The 24,195-nt window shown below is 50.5% G+C and overlaps 1 protein-coding gene across 1 annotated transcript; it reads right to left on the reverse strand.

Annotated features, from left to right (window-relative positions):
* Positions 1–13,643: 13,643 nt before the first annotated feature.
* On the reverse strand, positions 13,644–16,608 carry LOC100352317 (fibroblast growth factor-binding protein 1). The gene is made up of 2 exons (XM_002709523.5): positions 16,474–16,608; positions 13,644–14,955 (listed from the first exon to the last, which is right to left on the reverse strand). The coding sequence occupies exon 2, from the start codon at positions 14,934–14,936 to the stop codon at positions 14,193–14,195; it is 744 nt and encodes a 247-aa protein (XP_002709569.1). The 5' UTR covers positions 14,937–14,955; positions 16,474–16,608; the 3' UTR covers positions 13,644–14,192.
* Between the last annotated feature and the right edge of the window lie 7,587 nt (positions 16,609–24,195).

Below are 24,195 nucleotides of genomic sequence, written 5' to 3' on the forward strand. Positions count from 1 at the left end.
TCGTGCATTCGCCCAGCCAGCGCTGCCTGACTGCGCCCAGGTGCCAGGCAATGTGTGTGGCATGGCAGATACGGAGCTCCCAGCCTAGTAGAAGGGTGGGTTGGCGGGGGAGGGGGATGGAGAGTAATCAGGCAGTTAGAGCACAGAGAGGGCTTGGATCTGTCCTTTCCCAGTCTGTGCAGGGCTGGGCGCCATCACTGAGCTGCCCTCTTGTGAGATATCATCAACTTCTCCCTCTTTGTCCACCTGCTCTTCCTCAAAGCCTCTTTCATATCCTAAAGCTCCTCCATGGAGGTGGTGGTCCCTCCTAGCCATCACGCCCACTTCCACCTTCCTCATCTAGACTTGTGAGCAGAACGGCCTTTCTTTTTAAGGTTTTATTTATTTATTTGAGAGGTAGAGTTACAGACAGTGAGAAGGAAATAGAGAAAGGTCCTCTGTCCGTTGGTTCACTCCCCAATCGGCCGCAATGACCGGAGCTGTGCCGATCCGAAGCCAGGAGCCAAGAGCTTATTCTGGGTCTCCAACAAGGGTGCAGGGGCCCAAGGACTTGGGGCATCTTCCACTGCTTTCCCAGGCCATAGAAGAGAGCTGGATGGGAAGAGGAGCAGCCAGGACCAGAACTGACACCCACATGGGATGCCAGCACTGCAGGTGGAGGATTAACCACTGCGCCACGGAGCCGGCCCCCAGACTGGTCTTTCTTCCAATGCCCGCTTACTCTCCCTTCGTGCCTCAACCCATGGCAATCCAACCACCAATCTGGCTCATAAATGCTCCTTCTAAAGTTCCCGAAGATCTCCTGGGCTCCAAGCAGTAGACAGCCTTTGTCCCTTTCTTACTACCGCGTTTTTCAGTGCTGTGGATCTCTCCAGTCTGCACTCCCAGGAAACCTCATTCTCCTCATCTATTCTGGCCTCTCATTCCTTGTCTGAGGTCTTTGTGGATTCTCTCTGATCCTCCCGCCTCTTAGTGCTGGTGCTTCCCAGACAACCCGTCCCACTTCTCTACTTCTCTGCATGTTCCCTCTCCCGGGACATCTCCTCCACCCTCGTGTTTTGCCTTTTTTTTTTTTTTTTTTTTGACAGAGTTAGTGAGAGAGAGAGACAGAGACAGAGAGAAAGGAGACAGTGAGAGAAAGAGAGAGACAGAGAGAAAGGTCTTCCTTTTTCCGTTGGTTCACCCCCCAAGTGGCCACTATGGCCGGTGTGCTGCGGCCGATCCAAAGCCAGGAGCCAGGTGTTCTCCTGGGCTCCCATGGGGTGCAGGGCCCAAGCACTTGGGCCATCCTCCACTGCACTCCCTGGCCACAGCAGAGAGCTGGCCTGGAAGAGTGGTAACCGGGACAGAATTCGGTGCCCCAACCAGGACTAGAACCCAGTGTGCTGGCATCGCAGGCCGAGGATTAGCCTAGTGAGCCGTGGCGCTGGCCCACCCTCGTGGTTTTACCTGTAATCTGCCCGCTGATGGCTTTAGTATCTAAATACCCAGGTAGACAATGCCCAGTGTTTGGACTCAATGTGAGTGCCTGCTAGACATCTACATCAGATATTCCATAGACAGTTTGAACTCAACTTGCCCCAAGCAAAGCTCATCAGTCACTTTTCTGTAAAACCTGTTTTTTTTTTTTAATTTATTTTTTAAAATTTCAGTTGTTGGCACAAGATATTCAGTTGATCATCAAATCCTGGCTATTGACTTATCTAAGACCTATTGACTTCTCTTAAAAAAACCAAAGCTTTTTCTCCTTTTTTCCCCTTTCTATGTATACCATTTCATTCCTCATCTCTCACCTAGGCAGGTTTGGTTTCCTTCCACCTCCCCTTCCATCTGCTCCTTCTTATCTCTCAACCCCATCCCTTCGGCTCCTTTGGTCTCCCTGGCTCATTACTCACTGCCTGCGGCTCTGTCTACTCAGTCATTGCCAGAGAAGGATTTGCTGAGACCCACATCTGCTCCTGTTGCCTCCGTACCTAGAGCCCTGCAGTGGAGCTGGTCACTGACAGGATGCGATATCCTTTGACCTAGAGACGCTGGGTGTACTCCACCTGCATTTCTGAATTCACTGCTGCCTTTCTGCCTTCCCCGACCTCCGTGCACCAGATCAGCTGAACCCTGTGCCTCCCAGCTGGGTTTGACCATTAGGAGGCACCAGAAAAATTCGAGAGGGCGAGAGATGACAGCAATGGAAACATTTGTTCTCCATCGCAGCCCAGCTGCGTGTTCTTGCACCAGGGTATTCTGCCCTGGTGATGTGGGTGGGGGTGGTGGGGTCACCAGTGTGAAGCCAGGGGCCACCTTTCTCCCTTAAGATCTCATCTTCCGCCTTTGCCTCTTTCAGCCGAGAGGAGGTGGCCTCTTGGATCCTGGTTGCTGTCCTGGTGGATCTCACCTCTCCTTGTTAGTTTCCCTTAACTCTGCTTACATTTTTTTTAACCAGGCAGAGTGGACAGTGAGAGAGAGAGAGACAGAGAGAAAGGTCTTCCTTTACCATTGGTTCACCCTCCAATGGCCGCCGCGGCTGGTGGGCAGCGGCTGGTGCACCGCGCTGATCCGAAGGCAGGAGCCAGGTACTTCTCCTGGTCTCCCATGGGGTGCAGGCTCCAAGTACTTGGGCCATCCTCCACTGCACTCCCTGGCCACAGCAGAGAGCTGGCCTGGAAGAGGGGCAACCAGGACAGAATCCGGCGCCCTGACTGGGACTAGAACCCGGTGTGCTGGCGCCGCAAGGCAGAGGATTAGCCTAGTGAGCTGCGGCGCCGGCCCTCTGCTCACATTCTTGTTAACAGTCCCTGTGCTAAACACTCCTCAGTCGCCCTGTGTGCTGCACCTGCTCCCTGCCGTGGCTGCAGCTCAGATTCTGACAGGTGAGATTGTCCATAGCCTGGCCACATCTCATCTCCCTGACTCCACGCTCGGCGTTGCATCCCAGAAATACCCCCACTGCTTTGCCAGCGTTCTCTCCAAGAGCCAAGCTTCTCTTCCCATCCCTGCCTTCCCCACCCTAGCCCTCTGCCCACAGTGCCCTTCCCACTGCTGTTTATACTAAGAGCATCACCTCTTCTTAAAAGGCGTCCATTTCCCTCAAACTAGGTTGAGCGTTCTGTGTGGTTTCATTGCTGCATTCTTATTAAATTTCTCATTTATCTTAGCACTTTGGAGGACAGATTTAGTGACAGACCTAAAGGGTCCAACTTTTGTTCACTGAATGTAGTTGGGCACCTGGCATATAGTAGGTGCTCCACGAAAATGTGTTGAAAGAGGAAGAAAGGATGGAAGGAAGACAAGAAAGAGAGTAAGGAGACAGAGGAAGGGAGGGAGGGAGGTAGGGAGGGGGCAGGGAGGGAGGGAGGGAGGGAGAGAGGCAGAGAGCAGGGAGGGAGGGAGGATGTTGTGTTAGAGGGAAGCGCAGGGCTGCAGAAGTCAAGGAGTTGCTGCTTAGCCAGGGATGGCGAAGGAGTGGAGCGTGGGGAAGTTGTTCTACAGTCAACCATGTGGACAGTGAGGTGGAGGGCGTCTGGCCAGGAAACAAGCATATGCAGTAGGGGTGCTGGAAAGGCAGGGTGATAGGCTCTGTGGGGTGATGGCATCTAGGGGAGGCGTGGAGATGATGGCCAGAGGGGCTCCTGGCCAGGCAGTCAGGCCCAATGCCCCGCCTGGTCCTGTGTCCCAAATTTGGGACATATCCTGTGGGCGATGGGAGCAGGGAGGGGCCTACCCAGGCGTGCTGCCCACCACCTCACCCCATCCCTAAGCAGTCTGTGCCCACACACATGGTACCTGCTCTGCAGTGAGCCTTTCTGAGCTGGCACCACTTGTCACCAGCTGTTATCTTCAACATTTATCACACACAAGGTGACCAGGGAGTTTTGGAGCAAGGCAGAGCTAGGTTCTGAATGGCCTTGGCCAGCTCACTCCACCTCATTTCCTCATGTTTCTCACCTGTGAAATGGGCAGAAGGTACCATCCTGTCGCAGTGAGGACGAGGTAACCTGTGGAGGAGCTTCACGACCCCCAGTGCACTCTGCTCCGACTGCTGTTGCTGTTACTTGCTCCAGGGCCCAGCTGCACGCAGCACCCGCCCGCTCTGTGGGCTGCTCCTGCTGATGGGAACAAGTCCAAGTCCAACCATTCATGTTGGGGGCCCCAGAGCCCTGGCAGCCTCTGGAATGTGTGGGGCCTTGGGAGTTTTTCATCAGACGCTGTCCAGATTGGTTTGGTTTCTTTTCATCTCTCAGAATGAAGAAAATTGCACTCAGCTTTGCAAACAGATACCCACGCTGCATCCCCAAAGGGCCCCAGGGGGACCGTTGGCTTCCTACTTGGGTTTTGTGCTTCTGGCAGCCATGGAAGCTGGTAGAGGAGCACCCACAGCTCTCCTCCCAACACATCCCGGTGCTAAGCTGCTTTAAACGTTGATAGGATACTGCGTTAGGATCCAGGGAGGATCTTTGTGGCAGTGCTTCCACAACAATCAATATGTGAATAATGATAATGAGGGCCTGGATGCTCTTGGGATTCTCTTGTGGGTAGAGGATCCCTCGCCTGCGCTGATTGCAATGGGGGGCTGTGGCTGCATGTGGGAAGCTCGTTGTGACAGCCCAGCCAGGGCAGTGCCACCACTGAGTCATGGCACGTGGCGGTCAGGACCTAGAGTCAGTGCCTGTGTGTGCAAAAGCCGACATCATGATCACCTCTGTGCTTTTCTTTGGTTGGCTGTCAGGTGCGGTTGTTGTGTGCCCCTGGGGCCTGCTGTGGTTTGAATGTGATTTGTCCCTAGCACATGTCGGGGGGACAATCCTCTTTATGTGATTGGACCACTCAGAGATGATTCCCTAGTGGGCTCTGTGTTTATGGATGCATTCATCCATTCATGGATTAAGGGAGCCATGGGCACAGCCGTTCCATGGTCAAAGCCGGTATGGCCTGGCCCCTCTTGCACCATCCCCTGCTCCTTGCCCTGTGGTGCGCTGCATGTCCTTGGGACTCTGCCAGCATGGTCAGAACCAGATGTGGGCCCTTGACCTTGCACCAGATCTGTGAGCCAAACTAAACTTATTCTCTTCTCTCTCTCTTTCCCCCCTTTCTCCTCCTCCTCCTTCTGTTTCTTTTTTAGATTTATTTATTTGAAAAGCAGTTACAGCATGAAGCAGGGGGTGTAGGGAGACATCAATCTTCCATCTGTTCACTCCCCAAATGGTTACAGCAGCCAGGGCTGGGCCAGGCCAAAACCAGGAGCCTGGAATTCCATCTGAGTCTCCCACATGGATAGCAAGCAGGGCCCCAAGCACTTGGGCCATTTTCTACTGCCTTCCCAGGCTCATTTGCAGGGAGCTGGATTGGAAGCAGAGCAGCCATGCCTCAAACCTGCTGTACCACAATGCCAGCCCCAACTTCTTTTCTCTATCACTAATCTAGTCTGTTTATTGTGTTATTAGTAAAAGAAAACAGATGAAGATGGAGCATGGATAAGCACATAGTTGTAAGCAACGAGACCAGGGACAGACTGGAGAACAGTCACTAATGTCTTCCGTCTATTGGCTACCGTGGGCACATTGGCCCAGTATCCAATGGCTAGGCAGTGTTCCTCTCACTACTTCTCTCTCTCCTTCTTCCCAGAGGAACACCTACTGTTGAAGTAAACCACGTGCCAGGGGACATGTAGCAACTTTTGGACACATCTTTGTCACAGCTCGGAAAGGTGGCCCCTTTGCCACGAGGTCTCTCATGTTCTTGGCCATCAGATTCCTTCAATTACCTTTTCGAAACTCTTTCCAAAATCAAAGCTTTCCTTCTAACAAGGCTGCTGGAATGGAACTTGTGAAGACAAGGCCCATAGAATGCAATACATGCAAGGTGAGGGAGATCTAGACCCTGCTGCCTTTGGCATGGGCCTGGAGAACAGGCTGCATCATGCCTTGTGGAGTAAGATGTTCAAGAGCAGTAATGACATCAACAACGAGCATGTCTTTGACCCACTATGTTCCAGTAGACAGCTCAGGACTTTCATATTCTTTGGCTTGTTTAGTTTATAACAGAGTTGTTTGAGGGCTATTTCCCAGATAAGAAAATTGATGCTTATTAAGTGGAAGCAATGTAACCTCAATTGCATTGTGAGAAGAGGAATTGGGGACGAGAGCTGTGTTATTCTGGAACAATCCAGTATTGAGGTTCAGGCCTCAAACCTGCTGTACTACACGCCAGCCTCAACCTCTTTTCCCTATAACTTATCGAGTGTGCTGTATTGTGTTATTAGCAAAAGACAGATGGAGACAGAGCATTGATAAAACACATAGCTAAAATACATAATAAAAGCTGCAGTGACCAAAACAAAACCTCTGCTCTTGGGCTCTGAGAGCTAGCTAAGTAAGCAAGTGCAATGGGTAAATCTAGAGTGTGTCAAGTGGTGACAAGTGGTATGGGGGAAAGGAAGCCGGGCTGGGGACTAAAATACACTGGAGCGGAGATCTGACTGACGTAAGGGAGCTGTTCAGGTAAGGGACAAGAGCTCATGCAGAGTCTGCAACAGGAGAGTACTAGATGAACTTGAGGAACAGCAAGGAGGCCAAAGTTACCAAGCATTATGTCACAGAGGTGAGGTCAGAAGTGGGAGGACCTGAGTCATGTCGCTTTGTAAGGCATTGCAAGAATCCTTGGCGTTTGCTTGGAGATGAGCTACGGCAGGTGTATTAGAGTGAATTTCAGTGAAGTAGTCAGAGTAGGAGGGCTTTTTCTGACCACTGTGCTGGAATAGAGTGTAAGAGGCAAGGCCAGAAGCTGTGCGACCCAACAGGACACTGTTGTGATAAGCCAGATAGGAGGGGCTGGGGCTGGGAGCAGATTGGTGATGCTGGATTGGCAGAGTTGTGTCTTGGAATACGTTTTGAAGGTGGAGATGCCTTGTCCATCACCACAGCCCCGCCGTGGACCGTGCTGCCTGACACATGGTAGACCCTCCACTCATGGGTTGAATAAAGAGAAGAAACTTCATGGCACGTGTGAAGATCATGGGCCTCCATTTAAAAAAAAATCTGGATTGGGGCCGGTGCCGTGGCTCAATAGGCTAATCCTCTGCCTGTGGCGCCGGCACCCTGGATTCTAGTCCCCATTGGGGCGCCGAATTCTGTCCCGGTTGCTCCTCTTCCAGTCCAGCTCTCCGCTGTGGCCCGGGAAGGCAGTGGAGGATGGCCCAAGTGCTTGGGCCCTGCACCCGCATGGGAGACCAGGAGAAGCACCTGGCTCCTGGCTTCGGATCGGCGCAGTGCGCTGGCTGTAGCAGTCATTTGGGAGGTGAACCAACAGAAGGAAGACCTTTCTCTCTGTCTCTCTCTCTCTCACTCTCTAACTCTGCCTGTCAAAAAAAAAATATTCTGGATTGGAGTTTCTAGTTGCATGTGTTGTGTGTCCTTTGACAATTTGCTTCATCTCACATTACACACAAAGTCAAAAACATGATGCTTAACTCCTGGTTCTCATCAGAGTTTGTTTTAAGTGAATGCAGGAATGCAGCTATTAGTCGAGGAGGTGATTTTCCAGGAGTTACTCAGTGCTGAGGCTGGGTCACGCCTGTGAAACGGGACCTGGCTGTCCCCAGTCCCTTCCCCTGATGGGCTGCAAGAGCCCACACTCATGCTCTAAACAGAGGCACTTTCCATGTCATAGAGGAGTGGATAAGGCTGCTCTTCCTGGCAGCCTCTGAGGCTGCTCTTCCTGCCTTCCCCTTCGTTTCCCATGGCTCCTCCTGCCAGAGGAAGGGGCTGGTTTATAGAGATCCTGAGGCCAACTTCCCAGGGGGAGCTTTCCTGTGTTGGTTAGAAATGTGGGTAGTGACACAGCAGCGATGCCTCAGGCTCCATACACCAGTCCCTTCCCGTGGACGGTCCTCCCCGCCTCCGTTCCAACCTCTCTCCTAGACAGAAGGTAATAAGCACTTTCCTGCACACTGTTGCGTGAGCTCATTTTGAGTGAGATTTCAAAGTGAGCATGCATGGAACCTGGGTCATTATGAAAACCAACAGCACATCAGAGGATGGCTGGCCTCAGTGTTTGCATTGGAGCTTGCAGCCCTAAACATGTCAGTATCCTTTGCTTGTTCTGCCAAAAACAATTTAGGAGGGAGGCTTGGGAAGGAGTCCAGCGGTTCAAGTCAGCACTGGTGTGATTGTGAGTTGCCACACAGAGCTAGACGTGCCGGAGGGAAGAGGCCCTCGTTTTGCTGGGCTTTGGTTTCAAGAGGGAAGACAGATGTTACCACTTGGGAGCAGCTTTATGGGATGTAGCCATGCTACCCTTCAGCACTTATTACCTACCCATTATCTTCCCATCCCTTGTGAGCAATAGGAATTGTGTCTTAAAGATATTCCCTCCAAACAAACACACAATGTGGTTCTACTACTTTATTATTTTTATTTAATAAATATAAGTTTACAAAGTACAACTTTTGAATTGTAGCAGCTTTTTCCCCATAACCTCCCTCCCACCCACAACCATCCCATCTCCCACTCCCTCTCCCATCCCATTCTTCATCAAGATTCGTTTTCAATTCTCTTTATATACAGAAGATCAGCTTAGTATATACTAAGTAAAGATTTCAACAGACTGCACCCACACAGACACACAAAATATAGAGTGGTGTTCGAGTAGTAGTTTTACCGCTAATTCTCATAGTACAACACATTAAGGACAGAGATCCTACATGGGGAGCAGATGCACAGTGACTCCTGTTGTTGATTTAAGAATTGACACTCTTATTTATGATGTCAGTAATCACCCGAGGCTCTTGTCATGAGCTGCCAAGGCTATGGAAGCCTCTTGAGTTCACCAACTCTGACCTTATTTAGACAAGGCCATGGTCAAAGTGGAAGTTCCCTTCTCCCTTCAGAGAAAGGTACCTCCTTCTTTGATGGCCTGTTCTTTCCGCTGGGATCTCATTCACTGAGATCTTTCATTCAGTTTTTTTTTTTTTTTTTTTTTTTTTTTTGCCACAGTGTCTTGGCTTTCCATGCCTGCAAAACTCTCATGGGCCTTTTAGCCAGATCCAAATGCCTCAAGGGCTGATTCTGAGGCTGGAGTGCTGTTTAGGACATTTGCCATTCTATGAGTCTGCTGTGTGTCCTGCTTCCCCTGCAGGATCATTCTCTCCCTTTTAATTCTATCATTCATTATTTGCAGACACTGGTATTATTTGTGTAATCTCTTTGACACTTAACCTATCTTTTTGATCAATTATGTACTTAAACTGATCACTTTAACAAGTAAGATGACATTGGTACGTGGCACCTTGATGGGATTGAATTGGAATCCCCTGGCACATTTCTAGCTCTACCATTGGAGGCAAGTCTGAGTGAGCATTTGCTGAACTGTGTATCTCCTCCCTCTCTTATTCCCACTCTTATATTTAACAGAGATCATTTTTCAGTTAATTTTAAATGCCTAAGAATAATTGTGTATTAATTAAAGAGTTCAACCAATAGTATTAAGTAGAACAAAAATAATACTGAAAAGAATAAAATAGTAAGTTGTTCCTCAACAGTCAAGCCAAGGACTGATCAAGTCATTGTTTCTCAAAGTGTCCATTTCACTTCAACAGGTTTTCTTTTCTGTGCTTAGTTGTCACCAATCAGAGAGAACATATGATATTTGTCCCTTATTTGTGGCTTATTTCACTCAGTATGTTTTCCAGATTCCTCCATTTTGTTGCAAATGACCAGATTTCATTTTTTACTGCTGTATAGTATTCTATAGTGTACAGTACATATCCCATAATTTCTTTATCCAGTCATCTGTTGATGGGCATTTAGGTTGATTCCATGTCTTAGCTATTGTGAATTGAGCTGCAATAAACATTAAGGTACAGACAGCTCTTTTTTCCCCAGTTTAATTCCCTTTGGGTAAATTCCAAGGAGTGGGATGGCTGGGTTGTATGGTAGGGTTATATTCAGGTTTCTGAGGAATCTCCAAACTGTCTTCCATAGTGGCTTTACCAGTTTGCATTCCCACCAACAGTGGATTAGTGTCCTTTTTTCCCCACATCCTCACGAGCATCTGTTGTTAGCTGATTTCTGTATGTAAGCCATTCTAACTGGGGTGAGGTGAAACCTCATTGTGATTTTGATTTGCATTTCCCTGATGGCTAGAGATCCTGAGCATTTTTTCATGTGTCTGTTGGCCATTTGGATGTCCTCTTTTGAAAAATGTCTGTTAAGGTCCTTGGCCCATCTTTTTATTGGGTTGCTTGTTTTGTTGCTATGGAGTTTCTTGATCATTTTATAGATTCTACTTGTTAATCCTTTATCAGTTGTGTAGTTTGCAAATACTTTCTCCCATTTTGTCATTTGCCTCTTCACTTTCCTGACTGTCTCTTTTGCAGTAAAGAATCTTCTCAATTTGAGGTAATCCCAATTGTTCATTTTTGCGTTGACTACCTGTGCCTCAGGGGTCTTCTCCAGGAATTCTTTGCCTGTTCCAATGTCTTGAAATGTTTCCCCTATGCTCTCAATTAACTTGATGGTGTCGTGGCATAGATTTAGATCTTTGATCCTTGTTGAGTGGATTTTTTTATGTGGTGTAAGGTAGGGGTCTTGTTTCATACTTCCACATGTGGACATCCAGTTTTCCCAGCACCATTTGTTGAAGAGGCTGTCCCTGTTCCAGGGGTTGGCTTTAGCTCCTTGGTCGAATATGAGTAGGTTATAGGTTTTTGATTGATTTCCGGTGTTTCTATTCTGTTCCATTGGTCTATCTATCTGTTTTTGTACCAGTACCAGGCTGTTTTGATTATAACTGCCCTTGGTTCTACTATTTTTTTTTCCAGAAAGTTCTCATAGAGAAAATATGTAGCACCGACTTGGATAGAATATAATGTCAAGTCTGCGATGTCTTTCTTGATTTATCTTTGCTGTGTTCTTAAAATGCCCCCTCAGGGTGTGACTATGATGGCAGGTTGAACACAAACAGAAGTGTGAGCTTCTAGAACTTCCTGTTTGAAGGATGTGGAAGAAGATGCACATGTAGAGGGATGGTTGTGTCCTGTTCACATTCAGGCTTAGCTCACGTTTTAAGACCATAAGCATGATTCTTTTCTCATTAAGTGAAGCGGACTACTAAGTTTCAGAGGCAGCAAAAGCTTGGAGGCCTCCAGGCCAGGGATTCTGGTTAAAGCCTCTGCTGCCTCATGGCTTTCTGACCCTGGTAAGTTCCTCAGTTGCCCTGAACTGCAGGTCTACAATCTACAAGACGAGGATGAGGGTTCATCCATGGCTTGGGGTATGGGAGGAGGGAAATGAGAGAATGGAGGCAGTGTCAATAATGGTGGTTCCTGGCCGGCGCCGCAGCTCACTAGACTAATCCTCCGCCTGCGGCGCCGGCACTCCAGGTTCTAGTTCTGGTTGGGGCACCAGTTCTCTCCCAGTTGCTCCTCTTTCAGTCCAGCTCTCTGCTGTGGCCTGGGAAGGCAGTGGAGGATGGCCCAAGTGCTTGGGCCCTGCACCCGTGTGGGAGACCAGGAGGAGGCACCTGGCTCCTGGCTTCGGATAGACACAGCATGCTGGCCGTGGTGGCCATTTTGGGGGTGAACCAACGGAAAAAGGAAGACCTTTCTCTCTCTCTCTCTCTCTCTCTCACTGTCTAACTCTGCCTGTCAAAAAAGATAAATAAATAAAAAAATAAATAAATAAGTAAAAAATAATGGTGGTTCCTGTCTCACGAACAACACAAACAAATAGGAAAACTAAAAGTTAAGGAGCTGCCATTAGGAAATGTTTGAGCCTCCTCCACAATCCAGTCTTAAGGCATCGACTCTATATGGAGACTTGTACTGAACACCTGCTGCCTACTTGGTGAGGCAGTAAGAGGGGCTTTAGTACTAACCAATGTCAATCTTCCAGCAAGCCTTAAAGGTGGATTTCCTTGTCTCCTTGCAGGGAGGAGCTGCTTGGTGGTCAGAGGGTTCAGTAACTGGATGAAAGATTGGCTGGCCACCTGCAGAGGCCAGCCTCTAGCACTGGTACAGTTCACTGCACCATGTTGGAAGGCAAAACTTCCCCAAGCTCAGCCAGTAGCCAAAGGCCATGAGTGAAGCAGAAGAACCAGAAACCTCAACTGCCAGGAGGAATCTTTAGGAAACATCAGGCCAGTGTCCAACAGCTTCCCCAACCTAGATCAGGCTATGTAGTGACCCCTAGAAGGATCCATAGTTTTTTCCTATCCCAGGACCATGATGAGTTGTGTGAGAAGGGCCAAAGGACTGAGTCTGTGTGCACCTCAAGGGGCAATATCTTTCCCTTGCTCTGGCTCTGAGAAGCTTGGGAGGGTCTGGGATACTGGTCAGTTCTCTGGGGACTGTTGGTAAAATCCACTTGCTACAGTGAGCCCCATCCTACATTAGCATCATCATCTTTGACATTTCTCCAACATGTCAATCACAATCCCAGTTAAATGTTGTAAAGACAAGGATTTTTTTTCTTTCTGTTTCCTTTGTTGCTATTTCCCCCCGAGTGTGAAGCACGCGGTGAGAACTTATGCCAGAGAATAAATTCACTATGGTTTCAAGGCACTTGCCCGGAGCCTTGCTGCTGGTCAGAGCTCTCTTCCCTGAAGTCACCTGGTTCAGCTCCTCCACCTTGGTCTGAGTCCTCGCCACAGAAGGGCCTGTCTTGACCAGCCCATCCAGAACCAACCCCGCTCCCTTTTATCCGTTTCCCTTGCGTTGCTTTCCTCTCTAACTCCGGTGTCACTGTGACTTTCTCACCCTGTTCCCTGCAGCCACACCCCGTGCAGTCAGAGCACCCACCTCTGGGCACCGCTGTGTCAGCAGTACCAGAAGACATTCACGCTCACAGTTTGTATGTGAGCGAGTGAGCGAATGTGTGGGCCCTGGGAAGAACTGAGCACAGTACCTGGCACATGGGAAGTGAGAGACGGTTGTTGGTTTCAGTGGCATTGGTGTGGTATCCAAATGTCCCCGTGAGGCTGTCACCCTGTGCACTGGCCCTGGCAAACCTCAGTGTGTGTCCTGGTGGGCTGGCGAGTGCACAGTGTCGTCCTGTCCCCCCCCCCCCCCCCCGCCCTTCCGCCCTGCCACCATCAGAGGCAATAGAAAAGCACCTTTTCTACTCTGGATCTTCTCGTCTCTCTCTGTGGATTCTTCATGAGGTGCTGGAAATAGCACCGTGAGTGAAAACATTTATACCGACATTCGAATGACTAACAGCCACCTCATTCCTGCATCCCGTCCCTCTGATCTCTCTCAGCCGCTGCTGCTTCCACATCCCTTTGCTGTCATCTGTGCTGGCGTGTGCCAACCTGAGTCCACTCTGGCCCATTTCATTGCTCCAGGATGACTTCCTCTGGGAAGCTCAGTCCCAGAGCTGCCAGCAGGTTCCACTTCCTGTCCCTGGCTTTCCATGCAGCTTACCCCTCCTCCCCTCACAACCCTCCTCACAGGGCACTGTGTGTACCCAGGCCTCTCGCTCAGCCCAGACATGAGCTCTGCAAGGCGGGGGGCCTGCAGGTGGCAGGGGGTGGGAGAGGGGGTTCCTCTAACCCCGCGGACTCGCCAGCCAGAACTCCTGGGTTTAAGTCTTGCTTCTCCCTTCCCACCCAGGAGACCCTGACCGTGACTCAGTCACACCACGCATAACACATGTTGCCTGAGTTTGTTTTAATTCAGTAGCACCAAACAGCACAGACCAATGAATAAAACCATAAAGAACAACTCTGGTGGGGAACCACACTGGGGGCCAGCATGGGCTGGGTGAAACAGGAAGCTGCTCATTTGATATTTTATTGACTGGCATAGGGATTCCTGTTTATAATGAGCCACGAGTTTATTTGGAACAAGAGGTAGAGAAAGTAGACAAAGGCCGAGCATCTTTCTGAGAAACACCCAGAGTTTGATCGTCTTTGTTAATCCAGCAAAAAAAGCCTTGTACTGGAATCAGCACTCTGGCTTGCTCACGGCTCATGCACATGTAGCTTTGTGAACCTTGGACACGTGTCCTGGGGAAAACAGCTTCTGAAATTCAATCCCAAAAAGTGGGAAAAAAAGCACATTGCAGAACATAAAACTAAGAATTACAAAATCCACTTCAATACTCCTCGGCGCTCTCGGAGCACAGCAGTTCTTTCAGGGGGAACTCGGGGAGCTTCATGACCTGGCGTCTCTGAATGGCACCTGTCAGCTTCGGACGTCATCAGCACGACCTGTCCTGTATCATGGTGAGGAAGAATGTGCAGAGGGAGTGCCAGGTCTCCCCACAGAACTCCAGGGCGATCTTCTTCTGATTGACCATATCCCGGTCCTCCACGCACTCGGGGCCTTTGGTGGGTGTGGCCTGGCTCACTGCTGGGCTGGTGTGGGCATCCTCTTGGGCCTTGCCTGTCTCCATGGAAGGAGTCCCTTTGATCTTGACCTGCTCCCTCTGGGGGCGCTCCCTGGACTCCTTCCTGGGCTTCACATCCCCTGTCAGAGTAGAGTTCACCAGCTGGAGGTTAGACTCTGGAAACTGCTTTCTGCACACCTTGGTCTTCAGGGCACCCCTGAAGTCTCCACAGAGGTTCTTCTGTTTGCGCAGTGCCCGGGCCATTTGCTTCCAGTAGACATGGCCGTGGAGCTGCAGGCACGCAGTGGGATTGCCGGCAAAGACACAAGAAAACCTGTGGTCCAGCTGAGTGCACTCAACCTTTAGGGTGACGCCCGGCACCTGCTCGGCCACAGTCCATGTGCAGGATGCTTGGTCTTGGGTGTCAAATTTGCCACCGGTTGTGGACTTGGATGTCCGGCTCCTCTGCTTAATCTGGGGCTTGCTCAAAGGAACTGATGAGTTCCTGTCTTGTATATCACTCTGTCCGTGCCTTACTCCATTTTTTACCTTTTCTGAGAGTGCCTGAGCGGCCAGGAGGAGGATGGAGAGCAGGGTGAGACTTTGGATCCTCATGGTTCAGCTGACCACGCACCTGTCAGACAAAGGCAGGAAAGGAGGGGTCAGAGCTGGGCATCAGGTCAGAGGTGCAGGGCTACAGGCTGGCCTCCCTCCACCCCGCCACAGCCCTGCCTGCTTTAGGAGACTAAGCATCCTCTGGCTCCTGGGATGCCAGGGCAAGCAGCCCAACTGCTCCCACGTGCACCTGACCCGAGGCTGCCAGTCCTCACCTGCCCTCGGCACTCACTGAGCCTCGTTAGCTCTCAGTCCCTCATCTCCTCACTCACCCACTCCTGCTCTTCCCACCCACTCGGTCCTGCAGCACTCACTCAGCAAGCACTTACTGAGCACCTACTGCATGCCATGCACTAGTCTAGGTGTTCAACCTACCAAGGTTTACAAGAAAGCCTTGGGTCTTAAAGACTGTGGAGGCCATCCTCTGGGGAATTTAAATAGCACTGACCAGGGAGTCCGTCCCATCCCTGTCCTCAACTCTGTCTTGGAAAAGTCACTTTCCCCCTCTGTTCCTCAAATCCTTCCCCTGGCACTCAAGGTGTAGGTGAATTCATCACCAACCTCTTACCACTGCCCCGCGCTCAGATTCTATCTCATTGTTCCACAGACGCAGCACACAGAGGGCCACAAAACACAAAAGCACGAGGGAAGATTGTGAACATGTCAGGAACATGACATTGACCCAGAGGCTGGACTCACGTCTCGGGGAGCCTGACACGGGGCTGGGTGGGGTGGAGGTGGGGTGGGGGAGCTGTCTGGGGAAAGGCCTGAAGGGGAGAGCTCGAACAGGGAGAGGAGCAATGAGTTTCAGACAGTGTTTAGAGTGCAAGTGCACAAGAACTGTGCCTGATTGGTTTCTGTGGTGGCTCATGGCTAGGTATGCAGGAAGCCCTTACTCAATGCTTTTTAGGAAAAAAAAAAAAAAACAACCAAACAAAAAAACCACTGAATCCATGGCAAGACCTTCATTCAGTGCAACGAACCAGACCAGAGGGACACGAGAAGTCCATTTCTACTTGACACCTCCCACGCGCTGGATGCTGGTCCAAGGTTTGATTCTCACCTTGTTTAATGCACACAGGAAGGCTCTCAGGTAGAATGGAACACTCCAAGTTGCAGCAGAGACAGTGACGGCCCCGCTAGGTAGAACCTGCTCCAGATCCGGGCTGGGCAGGGGCAGAGCTGCCCGGCAGCCGGACCCCGACTCCTGTCCCTTCTGCCTCCCCTTGTTCACCACCTGTCTCTCCCCACCTTTCCTGTGCCCTTCTGAGAATACTTCAAAGCCAAGAAGCACCTGTGTGAACCAAGCCGGCTTTGTTTGTCATAGTTCATCTTGTCCATTTAAGAGAAAGTGCAGACTTTAGTTTGAAAGCGGCGACAGATAGAAAGGGTGGGACAGGAGGCTAAATATGCCAGTTCCAGTCATTTCTCACACACTGGGGCTCAGCCCCGACTCGTCCACACTGGGATCCTGACCCACAGAACCCCACACCTTCAGGTGGAAGGGAAATTAAGTTCTTTAGAGGGAAGCTCTTACCGGCTTCTGAGTCTGCAGATCCAGCACAATCCGATGCCAGGGGCAGCTGCAGGCTGGCGGCGGTCTCAGTGGCCGTGCGAGGCAGGGTCGGCTTTCTGTGCGGGAGGCCAAGCTGGCCGGGTTTTTATAGCACACATACCTGGGGAGCTGAGCTCACACAGCTCGGGCCACGCCCCTTCGCAGCCAGCCAGTTCCTGCAGGGAAAGTGCTGGGTAGAATCCTATGAGAATAGGGTTGCACGTGTGCCCTTAAACCTGCTTCCTGTCCGCCCTTCCGTCTGCACCAGCAGCCAGGCGGGGCGCGGCTTAGCCCTGCCTGCATAGACTCTCCTCGAGGTGGGAGGCCCCAGCAGGGCTCTCTGTGGGGGCAGTGAAATACAACAATTGCAGCAATCACCACTGCCCCCCAGGGCACCCACTGCACCCAGGGGTGCTCGCTAATCCTCTTCTCATCCACTCCAACGTGCTGCCCACTTTACAGAGGGAGAAACCGGCCCTTGGATGTGCCACAGTTTGCCCACGTTCACATGCTGGGAGGAGGGATCCCAGGATGAACCCGAGGACCCTCGGCATTCCTGGTCCAGGCCTTTCCCACTGCCGCCCTCGGTATTGGGTGAGCGGGAGACGGAGGTGGCGGAGGCCGTCTTAGTCTGCACTGCTACCTCCGGGGCTCTGAAGCTCCTGTGGCAGGAGTCATGGGCCCAGAGGCAGGGGAAGAGGGGATTCCTGGTCTGGGGGTTCCTGCCGGAAGCAGTCACATTCAGGTCTCATCTGGGGAGCTCGCCCCGCCCAGCCTGAGACAGGCAGAGCTCACATCCTGATGGCCTAGGGGTGGGACCCTGGCTACGGTGTTGGTTAAGCTGTGTGATGCTGCCCAGACCACGTAACCTCTCTCAACCTCTAGTTGCTCATCTGCAGAGTGAGAGAGATAACTGGACCTCATTTAGGGCTGCAAACTAACCAGAAGAGTTTGAGTCCATAATGACATGAAGTTGTATTCTTTGAAAAGAGACATTTATTTTCTCTCTGTGATTCTTTCTTTCTCTCTCTCTCTCTTTCTCCTTTTAAATAAAAATAAAATAAAATAAATCTTTTTCAAATAAAAAAAAACAGGCGGTGTGGGGCAGCATTGTGGTGCAGTGGGTAATGCTGTCACTTCCAATGCTGGCATCCCATATGGGCGCAGGTTCTAGTCCTGGCTGCTCCACTGCCAATCCAACACCCTGCCAATGCACCTGGGACAGCAGTGGAAGGTGGCTCGAGTCCTTGGGCCCCTGCACCCAAGTGAGAAAGAGTTGCATGGAGCCCCTGGCTCCTGGTTCCTGGCTCCTGCCTGGCCCAGCCCTGGCTGTTGTGGCCATTTGGGAAGCAGAGGATTCTTTCTGTAACTCTGCCTTTCAAATAAAATAAATCTATTTTTTTAATTTAAAGAGACTTTTTTATATATTAGATGTCTTGAGAATGCCTCTCATTTTAAAATTTTTCTGGTGATTTCTTATTAGATTGGTGTCATGTTATTCTCTTATTACCAAGAATTTAAGGGTGGATGCAAGTTTCTATTGGAAGATCCAAAAGAAATGAATACAATTGGCAACCACCTGCCGGTCAGACTGGTGGCTGAATGGGTGTCTCATCCAGTCCAGTGGCCTCTAGGGGGCTTTAAGCTCAAGCTGATTTTACTCTCAAGGCTGTTTCCGTGGCTCCAGACCCTGAGAGCTGGCTCTGTTGGAGCTAGTTGGCTAAGCGAACACCAGTAAAATCTCGCTAGTCTGGAAAGAAAGCAGGCTGCTTTCTGAAGGGTGTGTGCCTTCCAAGGGCAGAGTGCTCAGTCCTGAGATTTCAGAATTCCTGTTCAGCAAAAATAGAGCTAACGTGTGAACGCTGTAGCAAATTAAGAGGCAGCCATGTGTAGATGTCACAGCTTTGGGTACAAGTGCAATGTGAAGACATATTAAAGTTTGTGCATCTCAGTAAGAAAGTGCTTTTCAAAGCACATAACATCCACCCACCCTGTTAGAAGCAGTGTTCAATGACTGACTCTGATTCTAACTCCACCTGAAAAGTGACTCCCGACTTTTAACGTTAGGCCGATCTAAATGAAATTGCTGCATGTTTGTAGGTTAAAAAGGCTAGAATATCAGCATTTTCATTTGAAGCAAACTCATAATAGTAGATTTTTCCACATATAGTAAGGATTTTTCAAAGTCTTACAATTTCTTTTCTAAAAACTTTTTTTCCTCTTCTATAAATCAACTGTCCCCATAAATTAAGCTTTTTGACCATCTCTGGGTTTCTTTGATCTTTGTTCTTAAGGAAATTATCCCTAAAAAGCAAATATCTTTTAAGGAAGCCTGCCCCTGGATCAGATGTTCCATGACACACAATTTCCTGCACCTGAACACACACAGACATGTGTGCACACACACACGCACACACGCGTGCTCCTAGGCGCCCATAGCACACAATACGTACACGCACGACGGGCCCGTCTCTTGGGGTTGAACAAGAGCCTGCCCATGGAAGTCTCTGCCTCTGGGCCGGGTGTGCCGACTGCCCCGGGAGAGCTGGAAAGGGGACAGACCAGCTGCCGTTTCTCGGTGTTGAGGCTGCAAGTGACCCTGCATGTGAGCATAGTGACTGCTGCTTTTGTCACTTAAACAGGTGAAGCTTTTTGATGAAAGACCCCCAGAAAACCTCTCTGATAACTTGTAAGGGCAGCCAGGGCAAAAATGCGTTGCCTGTGATGTGTTACTTAGGAGAAGAGGGGAGGGAGCCGGGGAATTAGTCAGCTCTCCAGCCCATCGTCCTTTCACTTATTCCTTGCTCCAACAAGCACTCCAGAGGCAAACGCCCAGGCCCCTCCATTAGCAACTGGCTGGGGATGCAGTCGAGAGAGCCACGTGGTTCTGGCCTTCCGGGAGCGTGCAGACAACAGGTGGAAAGACAGGGAAGTAAATTATGGCAATACAAGGGCTAATTGCTGTGTTGGAGGAAGCTGGGCTGCTGTGAATGGGGCCAGCTAACTTAGCCACAGGCAGAGGAAAATCCCAGGAGCCTGCAGCGTTCAGAGACTGTTCAGCCGAGGGGGAGGGGCTGTGATTTATGCAGCCTTAGGCATGCAAGGGAATACCCAGTTGGAGACGACTTGACTCCTGTCCTCAAGACATGGACAGTTCACTCCTCTGGCTCATATGTGGATGGTAACCTTACCAGTGGTATCTCATGGCTCTGAGGTTTTGGTATCATATCAAAGGATCCTTTGTGAGATGCTGTCTGAAGTGGTGTCATACCCAGCAGTGAGCTCCTGAGTCTGTGGATGTCACCTGGTATGTGGGGTTGGGTATCCTTTCCACTGGAGTTGGCATGGTTCTTAGCATTTGCCATGCGGGGGTCAAGGCAACGGCTTCTTGCGAGGGTTTGGGCCTCTGGACAAAGAGTAATAGGATCACCAGTCCACTGAATGGTGTGGAGCTGCCCTTAGCAAGTTTTGTCTTGGGTGCAAGTTGGGTTCAAATAGGTCAGATGAGCAGCCGTCTGGCCGATGGAACCATGTATGGCTAACAGTGCCAGGAGCTGCTAGATCTCCTCCAGTCCCCCTGCCCTATGGGATAGGAACAAACCAGAGAAATTTATAAAGACAGCCTAAGTCCTAGGGAAAAGTAAAACTTCATTCAGGGGTTTATGCGATGAACTCGAATTCTAAAAAGAGTAGTCTAAGAAGACCCTTATGTCTCTCAACCGAAGCCTATCTGCGACCTATGTGGGACGTGACAGTTCTAGCGAATGCCTCTTCCTCCAGACACTGAGCACTGTGTACTGAGTAGCAAAACATGCATCTTGGTTCCCATCAGCAATGCATGTAACTCTGAAAGGAATAACAAGTCTCGTGGTGAGGCTTTGCATTGTGGTCTCAGCATATGTGGAGACATGTGTGATTTTGATTTAGACCTTGAGAATCTGTGGGACAAGAGATTCCCAGAGGGTTTTCTTACCCTGAAGAGGACAAATTTAGGTAGTGTCCCAACATCCGATTTTTAAAAATCAAGGTAGGGGCATTGCTGGCCAAGAATGAATTCTTGAAACTCAGCTGAGTGTGCTTTTTTTTGAGTATTTCCTTCAACAGGAACACCCGGCTGAGGACTGGAACGCAGTATTGCACCATGGAGATCCCTCGTGCATAAGGACTGGCAGGGCCATTTGCATGGTCTATCGAATCCCACTGCTATTCACTGAGATCATCGTAAGGGATTTCTCAGGACCTTGGAAAGGGATGATCTTCTCCAGCACCTGGGCATCCGACAAGGGACTGAAGACGGGGAGCCACAGCCTCCTGCAGACGGAAATCCCACAGGATCACCTTTGGCTCCATCCCTTCTTAACAGGCCCTCAGCAGTGGTGTCAAGCTTCCAGGGTGCTGTTCCCAGGACACCCAAAGCACAATGGGAAGCTGGCTAGGGAAAATCCAGGCTCGGGTCAGGGAGAGCTTCTATTTTATGCTGTTTGGATGGTGCACAGCCCAATGTAGAAAGAAATAATTTTTTTGTATCAGAATCCCTTGGCCAATTTAAGGCCACCATAAGTAATGCAGAGACTCCAAACGACATAGAAGAGATTGGCAAAGCTGCTACAGTGCAGGAGTCTCTGAGGGCACTAACCGGAGTGCCAGCTGATTTTATTTTGGAAGTAAAATTTCTTTTTTTTTAAGATTTACTTATTTATTTGAAAGAGTTACACAGAGAGAGGAGAGCCAGAGAGAGAGAGAGAGAGAGAGAGAGAGAGAGAGAGGTCATCCATCCGATGGTTCAATCCCCAATTGGCTGCAATGGCTGGAGCTGCACCAATCCGAATCCAGGAGCCAAGAGCTTCTTCCAGGTCTCCCACGCAGGTGCAGGGGCCCAAGGACTTGGGCCATCGTCCACTGCTTTCCCAGGCCATAGCAGAGAGCTGGATCGGAAGAGGAGTAGCTGGGAGTCGAACTGGCACCCATATGGGATGCTGGCGCTTCAGGCCAGGGCATTAACCTGCTGTGCCACAGCACCAGCCCCTGGAATTAAAATTTTTTTTTTGACAGGCAGAGTGGACAGTGAGAGAGAGAGACAGAGAGAAAGGTCTTCCTTTGCCATTGGTTCACCCTCCAATGGCCACCGCAGCCGGTGCACCGCGCCCATCCGATGGCAGGAGCCAGGTGCTTCTCCTGGTCTCCCATGGGGTGCAGGGCCCAAGCACTTGGACCATCCTCCACTGCACTCCCGGGTCATGGCAGAGAGCTGGCCTGGAAGAGGGGCAACCGGGACAGAATCCGGCACCCCGACCAGGACTAGAACCCGGTGTGCCGGCGCCGCAAGGCGGAAGATTAGCCTAGTGAGCCGTGGCGCTGGCTTGGAATTAAAATTTCTAAGAACCCAAAAAGCACAGGAAGACTTGACCGTCCATAAAAAGACTATCAGAGAATCTTTAAAGGAGGGTGTTGCCAAGGTGACGCCATTCCTGTGCTCGGGAGAGCAGTGGCAACAGCTAAGATCCTGTCTGCAAACGTCATGCCTGATACCTCAGCCATCGCAGTGCCCCGTGAATAGGCTGCAAATGCCTGTGGAAGAAAAGGCAAACTGCACCTGAGGGGTTACTGTGAAGAGGCATTAGAAGGGGCCATCATTGTAGCATAGGGGTTAAGCTGCCCCCTGTGATGCTAGCATTCCATATGGGCAATGGTTCAAGTCCTGGCTGCTCCACTTCCAATCCCCCTGGTTAATGCCCCCTGGGAAACCAGCACAAGGTGGCCCAAGTGCTTGTGCCCCTGCCCATACGTGGGAGATGTGGATAAAGTACCTAGCTCCTGGTTTTGGTCTGGCACGGCCTTGGCAGTTGTGGCTATTTGGGGAGTGAACCAGTGGATGGAAGATCTCTTTCTCTCCCTCTGTCTATCCCTCTCTCTCTGAAACTCTGCCTTTCAAATAAATAGATAACTCTTTTAAAAAAGAGACATTGGACAGAACATGTTAGCCAAGTGTTCAAGAGCAAAATACTTGTCAGTTGTTGACTGGACAGTAAGTAATTCTGAGGAAAAGGGAGGCAGTGTCCAGTGCCCCGGGCAGCCACTGCCCACCGTTCAAAGCATCATCAGTTCCTTCCTCTCCCCTGTTTTTCCAACAAAATGTTCTCCAATGGCGCATACCTTCCAGAGGATTAAGTATTTAAGTATTTTCTTTTTTACTCCCCCCTTTCTTTGCCTGGGAGCATTCACCCGACCACACCTCATGGCCCCAGACCTGTGCTTCTTTTCTCCGGTGTGCAGTGGTCCTCATGATGCTGGGCTCTCTGTCCAAGAGGGCAGTGGTGGCAGCGTCCTGGCGTTGGGACGGTTTTGATTTAGGAGGAGACTCTCGGTGTGTTGACCTTGGACTCAGCAGGGCCCAAGCACATTGGCCAAGAGATTGACAACTCCCTACAGGCTGAGGTCCCTCTTCAGACGTCTCAGGGGAGCCAGGATGAAATGTTCTTCCCTCTTTCCTAATTCATCAGGCTTTGAATCAACGACCTCCAAGGATGTGACTGGTGCTTTGTAACTCACCTGGATAAGGGGCAAATCATGAGCAAGCAACCACACAGAGTTGCCCTTGACCAGTCTTTAAGGTTTGGGAGGGTCATGATTTCCCTTGGGGAGGGTGCCTTATTCCTGTGCACTGACCTGTAACAAATGAGCCTGTCCATATTTGGAGTCACTAAAAATAGTTACAACATCCAGGGGATTGATGACCCACGACAACCCCAGTGGACTGTGAAGGGGCACTTGTTTGTCCACCAGAACAAGGCAAGATCCTCACTAAGAACCCTGCCCAGAGCGCAATACCCAGCTCCTGGGCGCACTGTACTGACCCCTGGTGGTGCTTGCTGGTATTGCCCGGCCGGGTCTTGGGTTTCAGCAGCCTCCCCAGGCCTACCTGATGCCTGGTAGTCAGTGAAGGAGCTGCAAGCAGTCCTCCAGGTGTCGCCAATGTAGCTGTGGGATTTTAATTCATGCAGGTGACAGCGATGACACAGAGAGAATAATGCCACTGAGAAAAAGGCATTTGTTATTTACACTTCCAAAGACAAGCAGACCATGTCACACCAGGCGTGGCCGCATCAGTAGGAGCAGTGGGTTTTGGCCCAGGGAGGCACGAAGCAGGATGAATGCAAAGGCCGAGAGCAGAGCCTTTACTGAAGCTGTCCCGGGAAAGTCAGGGCTGGGCAGAGAGCCGCTGGAGGGTGGGCCAGCTTGAATAATTGCAGCACATGCTGGGGCGTGAGGCCTGATTCTCCGGGCCTGACCCTGGGGTGATTTCTGGCAGAGCAAATACTGGCCCGGGGACAAGGGTTAGATACAGGGATTACACTTTTACGAATTAGCGAATCCCAGATGAGACGGTCTCTCCTCAGCTCTGCAAAGCCACCAAAGATATTAAAACGTCACAGATACTCAAGCACAAAGCATGTGACGACTGTCTAAGCCTGGTGTGTCTTTGCAGCTCTGCTTTGTTTTCTCAGCCTAATCTCCTCTCGTCCCTGGAGACAACAGGGCTATCGGCGAGGCTGATCTGAGCTGCAGCGAGAACCATCGCAGGGAAAGTGTTTACAGGAAGGCTTGAGCCCCGTCCTGATGTCACACTTGTAGCCACAGCCAAAGAGCAATAGTTTGTGGCGAACGACACAGAGCCCTGAAACCTGAGACAGGACTCACGGTAGG

This window comes from Oryctolagus cuniculus, chromosome 2 (genome assembly GCF_964237555.1).
Source record: "Oryctolagus cuniculus chromosome 2, mOryCun1.1, whole genome shotgun sequence".
Lineage (NCBI taxonomy): Eukaryota > Metazoa > Chordata > Mammalia > Lagomorpha > Leporidae > Oryctolagus > Oryctolagus cuniculus.

Coding starts and splice junctions, on each gene's coding strand:
- LOC100352317 (XM_002709523.5), bottom strand. CDS start 14,936: ATGAGGATCCAAAGTCTCACCCTGCTCTCCATCCTCCTCCTGGCCGCT.